Below are 8,172 nucleotides of genomic sequence, written 5' to 3' on the forward strand. Positions count from 1 at the left end.
GTTCATCTTTTCCTAAATGACTGCACATTCACGCTTCGCCGTCGCCTCCGCGGAAGTCTCAACAAAGATGATCGATCCCATCCTACAAGTCGAGGGATTACTATAACGGTCATCCAAGGCAAAAATTCTAACCGTCTCTTGACAAAAACTATAACCCTAGGACTAGATCGAGCTACAATTCGAGAGGTAACTAATATAACGTTCGTGATATAGGCATTTACTTAAGCATAACCTTAACCCTAACCATATCCTTAACCCTAACCATATCATTAAACCTAACCCTAACAAAACCCTAAATGATATTTCTTACTACCCTAACAATGCTAGTGACACAATACATTGTCAAAGCACAAACATTACCCTAAATGCATCATATACATTGATTTCACCACAACAAAACCATAAACTAAGGTTTCCAACAAAATGAGCAAAATGCATGATTTGAACCAACCAAATGAAGGGGGAATGGGAGAGGTACCTTGGGTGATGCAAATGCCCACGATCGACCGGACAAATCTCAAGCAATGGAGGGGGATCTAGTGGGTGCTTGGGTGGGGGAGAAGAGGGGGAGAGAGTGAGAGCTCGAAAGAGGAATGGGTGAATGAGTGGGTGGGGGAGCAGCACAGCCCCAACCCTCACAACCATATCCCGGACCCTACCGCCAGACAACCCGGCGATAGGTTGCAATAGCCTACCGCCAGGGTCCGCGGCGGTAGGTCCCTTCGCCACGTGTCCACGGCCGTTAACTGGCAGGCGGCATCAGGGAACCTACCGCCAGGAGGGGCGGCGATAGCCTGTACAACGCTACTGCCAGGTCCTCCGGCGGTAGCAAAAGGGTCAAATCTCGAAAAAAAAAATCAGGCCAAGTTTAGATCCCGATTTTATACGCCAAAAGGGTCAAAACACGAAATTTTGCCCCCAAATCGTGAAAAGATGCTAATCATCGCATCCGACTGCTCCGCGCTCTGTCCACCGAAACTGCTACGAGACGTCAGATCTGGGCAGATCAAACGGTGGTCGAGGCGGCTTAATTTTGGCTGTTATCAGCCGATTGGTCACCTAGCCCAACATTTCTGGGAGGGATGACATCGATCCTTCCACTTTATTAATATCTCCACAGTCTACATCGCCCCAATCATAGATAGGAAAATGTATCCATCAACCTACTGTCAAAGTCTGAATTTAAATGCGCACACACACATCGACACAAAAGTACGTAATCACCAAACATTTCACGGATAGACCTCGATGATCGACCGGAACCCTAGAACCGGTATAATCTTGTAGTCGCTAAACCCAGCTTCTAGGAAGATCTTGCTCCACTCTTGCTCATCTCGCTCAACGCCATTGATAAACATTATGTAGAGATCGAGCAAGGCATGCACCTCCCCATGCTTCTTGTCCGCTCCGACCACTATATCGATGATTATCACCTTCCCTCCCGCCTCTCTTGGAGGAACGGCCTTTCTGCAAGTCTTTAGTATTTTGACACACTTCTCGTCGTCCCAGTCATGAAGAACCGACTGAAGACAAACATGCATGGATATATAACATATGCAACCTTAATGTCTGGTGAGTAGACAGTATCTTGACCAAGGAGGATGTATATACGTACCTTGAGGAAGACGGCGTCTGCCGGTGGCACGCTCTCGAACATGTCGCCGGCGACGTACTTGACGCTGGTGCCGGCCGGCGCCTTGCTGACGACGTGCTCGAGCTCCAGCACGCTGCACTCCACGTGCGGGAACGCCTCCGAGATGACTTGGGCCGCCGCGCCGAGGCCACCCCCGACGTCGACCAGTGAGCTTATCCCCCGGAAAACGTCGCCGCTCTCCCTGACGGCGATGTCCACGATGAAGCGGCTGTCCGAGACCATGGCGCTGTTGATCAGCGCGTCCAGCGCCGCGTCGTGCCCGGACATCTCCCACAGCGCCTCGCCGTGGGCCTGCTCGAAGAGGCAGGGGTCTGGCAGTGAGTGCTGGAACCAGGCGCCGATCCCGAGGAAGGGGGCGACAAGGACGGGGCTGAGCACGAAGGCCATGATGGAACCCGACTTCTGCGAGCCGACGAGGAGGCGGGACACTGGCGTGAGAGTGTAAGAGGGCTCGGCGCCGGTGTAGGTACCAGTGTCGTTGTTCACGGGGGCAGCCGGGACGACGACATCCTGCTGCTGGACGACGCTGAAGACGCCCGAGACGGTGAGCGTGCGCATGAGGCGGCGCAGGCAGGGGATCTTGGACGGGTGCACCGCGACCCTGGACAGTATCTGGGGGAGGGTGGCGGCGCCGCCATGGTGGTGGATGGCGTCAGCGAGGCGGAGGTCCAGGGCCGACTTGAGCGCCATGGACTTGATGTAGGAGAATGTGGTTGTCCAGAGCTCGTGCTCGGCGTCCAGCACGGCCTGGTCGTCGGTGCTCTGGCCGGTGAGCGCCATGATCGACACAGTGTGCTTGTGCTGCTTCTGTTTGCGTTGGCAGATACTATATGTACAGGAGAACCAGACGTTGCCCCCTCAATATACTATACTCACTGCTTACATATACTATTTCCATCCAGAAACTCGAAATCTAAGAGAAAGGAATCTGAGATACTCTTGACTGTCAGAAACTGAATCCGACTTGCAAAATCTACTGAAGAAAAAAAGTGTGTGATAATCTAAGAATGGATCGCTGCCACGGTTTCCACGAGGTTTCTAAAAAAGGAGAAAGTATGAAAATGCTTACAGGAGCAAATTAAACTGATGATATAGTACAGCAATTTGGTGATACCTACCAACAGAATACTTTTTGGCACTCGTGCTCCACGAGGTGGGTTTTGTATCAATATCCCCAGGTGTTTGCACATCACACATCAAAACACCATCTAGGACCATGACAGTGCGCACAGTAGTCATATCAAATGATTTGATAATACCAAACGGGAGTCATTTCCCTTTCGCCATGACGCCTCATGGCCCAAAGCCAACGGACGTATACTTGAACAAATTTCCCTTTCACCATGATGTCTCATGGCCCAACCCAAAGCCAACCAACGGTTAATTAACAAATTTCCTCAAGCATTTGGATAGGTTGTCGCGGCTCCTGTTAATGTTCTTGGCACATCAATCTTTGCCGCTGTGGTGCAAAACTTACTGAGATATACGGCATCAACATTTGGATAGGTTCCCTGAATGATTTTTAGGCGACTTTTCTTTGAACAAATAAATTGGGGGTCCATGAAGCAGAGCTGAGTGTCGAGGGTCAATAGACAACTTCCACTAGAAGCATTCTGCTAATTTAAACTACCCTGTCACAATGGTTCATTCGGGGATGGCGTAACAATAATTGCTTTCAGCTTCCTTCTTTTCTTTTCAACTCAATGGTCATTCTTCTTTTTCAAAAGTGGCAGATTCATGTATCCAATTCATTCATAATAGCATGTGGAGTCATACCTGCTGGCAACTGTCCAATTATCGTATCTTGTGCACCGTATTGTCATGTTGAGCACCTGAAATATGAACTTTCAAGAGTGAATAGCATAAAACTACCACAATTCGTCACATGGTTCCAAAAAACTACCGAAAATTTGTTTGTGACTGATAACTACCATTTTTGGTGTCGGTTGTTTCAAAAAACTCAAAACACCCGTTGTTAACATTTTAATCCATTTTCTGACTGGTCGGACCCGCATATAAACGAACCGTCAGTTTGACCTCTTGTTTGACCGTTAGCTGACATGCGGAGCCCACATGTCACTGTCTCTTCCTCACAAAAAAAACAACGGGTCCCTGTAAATGTTTCAAAAACGCAATCAGGTCCCTGTAATCTTTTGAAAAAAGCTATCAAGTCCCTCCCATGGCTGTGCGCCCGCAGCCATGCTCGCCGGCCAGCAGCCGCCGTGAGGAGCTCGCCGGCAGCAGCCATGGCGCCGCCGCGGAGCTCCCTTCTGTCGCCGTCGTCCCGCGCCTTATGCCACGTCCGCCCGCCTCCTTCCGCGCGCGTAGAGCCCCGCCTCCACTGTTCCTGCTGCCCTCTGCTCCACGGCGATTGCGGCGGTCCTCGGAGGAGACAGACGGCTGGATCCGGCCCACGACGGCGGGCGCGGCATCCTCAAAGGGCCGCCAGGCGCCAGCGGAGATGGAGGACGGGTCCGGGTTGGCCGCCGCCGCCGCATGGTCGGGCTCCTGCACGAGCACCACGGCGCACTCGTGGATGTCGACGATGGGAGCCGGAGCTCGCTCGTTGGCTCCCTCAACCCCCGCAGCCGCGACTCCTCGCCCATGGACGAGGCGCGGAGCAACCGCCCGACGGGGACGAGCCGGGCCGGGAGAGGCGACGCTGGAAGCGAAGCGCCGGACAACGGCGAGTCCCCGGAGGAACGCGCGGCGGGGGCGGGACGATCGGCTAGGGCGGAGGGGATGGGAGGGGTCGCGATCTGGGCGCGCCGGGCCGGCGGCGAGGGGACGGGAGGGGATAGGGACAGCGGGATTAGCTGCAGGACGACCAGGGACCCGATTGCTTTTTTATTTTTTGGCAGGGACCCGATTGCTTTTATGCCACATAACGGTCAATGAACGGTCAAACGATTAGAGCTCTTCCGTGCGGGCCCGACATGTCAGAATCGCAATCAATTGTAAAACATACGGTCATTTGGGTTTTTTGAAACAACCGACACCAAAAATGGTAGTTATCAGTCACAAACAAATTTTCGGTAGTTTTTTGAAACGAATTGTGGTAGTTTTATGCTATTCACTCGAACTTCCAATGTCCTCCAGCACAAGATCAGAAAAATCTCCAGGAGGAAGTGCTGAGACCTGAGATTGGCAGTGCTGCTCTTTGTCTTCGGTGTTCCAGGTGACAGCTCTGCTACCAAACATATCCCAGGTCAGTGTTTACCAATTTCTATCCAGAAACTCGAAATCTAAGAGAAGGAATCTGAGATACTCTTGACTATCAACTAAATCTGACTTACAAAATCTACTGAAGAAAAAGGTGTACCCAGAATGATCGCCATCACACGGTTCTCACGTGGTTTCTGAAAAATGAGAAAGTATGACAATGCTTACAGGAGCAAATCTGATGAGATACCAGCAATTTGGTGATACCAACAGAATACTTTTTGGCCCCCAAGGTGGGTCTTGTATCAATATCCCCAGGTGTTTGCACATCACACAGATCCAAACGCCATTTAGGATCGCGACAGCGTGCCAGGATCATCATATCAAATGATTGGGTAATACCAAACGGAAGTCATTTCCCTTTCGCCATGATGTCTCGTGGCACAAAGCCAACCAACGTATACTTCAACAAATTTCCCTTTCACCATGATGCCTCATGCCCAACCCAAAGCCAACCAATGCTTATAATTAACAAATTTCCTCGAGCATTTGGATAGGTTGCTGTAGCTCTCTGTTTAATGTTTACCAATATATCTTGACACAACAATCTTTGCCTCTGATGCAAAACTTACTGAAATATACAGTCTTTGGGATCCATGAAGCAGAGTTGAGTGTCAACAGTCAATATACAACTTTCACTAGTTAGATTCTACTAATTTAGATTACACTGACACAATGGTTCATTCGGGGATGGCACGTCAATAATTGTTTCAATCTCCTTTTCTTTCCAATGGTCATTCTTCTTTTCAAATTTTTTTCTCAAACACGCAGGCGATCTGCGTATCATTCTATTAATAAGAGAAAATGAGACAAGAACCCATACAACACCCACCCGCACACGCTACGCACGCCACACTGTTGTTCTTAGATTCCATCCGCGGCTGTTTATCATTAAAAAAACAGGCATTCTTCCTTTTTAAATGAGGCAGATTCATATAAAAATTCAATCATAATGGCTTGTTGACTCATACCTGCTGGCAACTGTCGAATTATAGCATCAGATTTGACAATAGCGTCAGAGACCATGAACTTGTCTTGTGCACCGTGTCGTCATTGTCATGTCAAGCACCTGAATAAGCAAGACCGACACTGCGAGCCCATTGACTCCGAACTTTCTATGCTCTCCAACATAAGATCAGAAACATCTCCAGGAGGGAGAAAGCGGTGAAATCCAAGATTGGTAGCGCTGCTCCTTGTCTTCAGTACTCCAGGCTGGTCAGTGTCACTACCCTTCAGTGTCACTACCCTTCAGGACAACTTCAGAACTCAAGGCTGGTCACACTGCTGATGCCATGATTGCTTCAAGATTGCCTCATGAACAATTTACGTGTAAACTTCCCCAGCAAAAAAGATTACAAGTAAACTTACAAAACAACAGCGACTTATGTGATGCAGAGAGGAACTGGACAATGGTTGTGCATTGGTCCCATTTGTGCTGAAATTCTGGGCAGAATCAAAGGTACAATTTTTCAGGATAATTAATAGCAAAATTTTAAAACACAGCAGCCTGCAGATGCAATTTAGAAATGAATCGACGCGCATACGACATATTACCTTTTGGACAAAATATGAAATGACGCTGCTGAATCAACAGAACAAAATAGGCCACTGCTAAGATATACATGAACTGTAGATTTTCTTTAGTCAGCAATCAGACATGTAATGAGTATCATACACTGAATCACCGAAGTACAGATGCTGAACAATAACAGAGTGGATACTGAAACATAGAAATAATGGTAGGAGCTGGGACCCTACCGGGTCTAGGGCGTAGGTTGTAGGGGAAGGAGGGGGCTGGGCGTGGTGTTGCTCGCGGTCGCCGGCGGCAGGGCGCCGTCGTGCGCGAGAGAGGAGGCGGCGGCGCAAGGAGCTGGAGGCGGCTAGGGTTAGGGTCCGGCTCCTCTGGGAGCCGGGCAATAGATTTATTCTTATTGCTTGTTGCTTGATTAGATTGATACATCTCCTCTCCTTATATAAAGAGGTTTACTTGACTCCTAAGCAAACGATCCTAATAACGATAAGATAATTGGGCTAAGCCCCTAATAATGATAAGATAACTTGGGCCACAACCCACTGGGCTAAACCCCTAATATGCCGGTCATAACACTTCTCCCCGCCTGCACAAGCAGCTCGTCCTCGAGCTGTAAGGTGGGAAAGCGCTTGCTGAACTCCTCGAGGTGATCAACCAGCGTGAAACACCTTCGCGACAGCTGGGGCGGCCAGGTCGGCGGCGACGGCGTCCTCCGGAATGTAGTCTGCAGCCTCCAGGTAGAAGAGTCGCGGGCAGACGTGGCCGGGCGTGTAGGGCTCATCGCAGTTGAAGCACAACCCTTGGCGACGACGCTCGAGTAGCTCGGCCGACGTGAGCCAGCAGAACGGGCGCGCCGCGGTCGCGGCGAGGGGTGCCGCGGAAGCCTGAGCAGGCCGACCCTGCGCTGGAACATCCGGCCAGGGTAGCGACCCAGCGGTCCGGGATGGTGATTCCTGCTGGATGGCCACTGCGCGGCGCTCGAACGCGCGAGCGTAGTACATGGCCGTCTGGAGATCCTGGGGTCCCCGAAGCTCCACGTCCACGCGGATGTAATCCTAAAGTGCACCGACGAAGAGGTCGGCCCGCTGCTGCGCCGTCACGCCCGACGCGTGGCATGCCAGGGCCTGGAAACGGTTGGCGAAGTCCTGAACCGTGGAGGTGAAGGGAAGGCGGCCTAGCTCTGCCAGGCGGCTCCCGCGGATCGGTGGCCCAAAACGAAGGAGGCAGAGCTCGCGGAAGCGCTCCCAATGGGGCATGCTGCCCTCGTCTTGCTCGAGGGTGTAGTACCAGGTCTGTGCCGCGCCGCGGAGGTGGTAAGAGGCGAGCCAGGTACGCTCCGAGACGAGGGTGCGCTGCCCGCGAAAGAACTGCTCGCGCTGGTTGAGCCAGTTGAGGGGGTCCTCCGTGCCGTCATAAGTGGCGAAGTCCAGTTTGGCAAACCGCGGCGGTGTCTGAGTCGGAGCGCCATGGCCGACTGGCTCAGAGGTGCGAAGAGCGAGGATTGGGGCGCCCGATCAGCATGGCCGCGGCCCGTGGAGTGCCCCGCCGAGCCGGAGGGATCGCCGAACTGCAGCGTGGGTGCCGGCGGGTCTCCAGCCGACGTGTAGACGGGTGGCGGCGATGATCCGGTCAGCCAGGCCGGTATTGGGGACGGTGACGGCGGGAAGCGCCCTTGCTGGATCGGTACGCCTCCCTGCATGGGTGACTCGGGACCTGTTCTGGGCGGGGGTGGGGCCGGCAGCTGCGGCGGTACGGACCCAGGTGG

At 52.0% G+C, this 8,172-nt stretch overlaps 1 protein-coding gene across 1 annotated transcript; it reads right to left on the minus strand.

Moving 5' to 3' along the window:
• Positions 1–1,060: 1,060 nt before the first annotated feature.
• Positions 1,061–2,666, minus strand: LOC123172888 (O-methyltransferase ZRP4). Its single transcript, XM_044589784.1, has 2 exons — positions 1,616–2,666; positions 1,061–1,523 (listed from the first exon to the last, which is right to left on the minus strand). The coding sequence occupies exons 1-2, from the start codon at positions 2,432–2,434 to the stop codon at positions 1,233–1,235; spliced, it is 1,110 nt and encodes a 369-aa protein (XP_044445719.1). The 5' UTR covers positions 2,435–2,666; the 3' UTR covers positions 1,061–1,232.
• Positions 2,667–8,172: the final 5,506 nt, after the last annotated feature.

The sequence above is a fragment of the Triticum aestivum genome, chromosome 1D (assembly GCF_018294505.1).
Source record: "Triticum aestivum cultivar Chinese Spring chromosome 1D, IWGSC CS RefSeq v2.1, whole genome shotgun sequence".
Lineage (NCBI taxonomy): Eukaryota > Viridiplantae > Streptophyta > Magnoliopsida > Poales > Poaceae > Triticum > Triticum aestivum.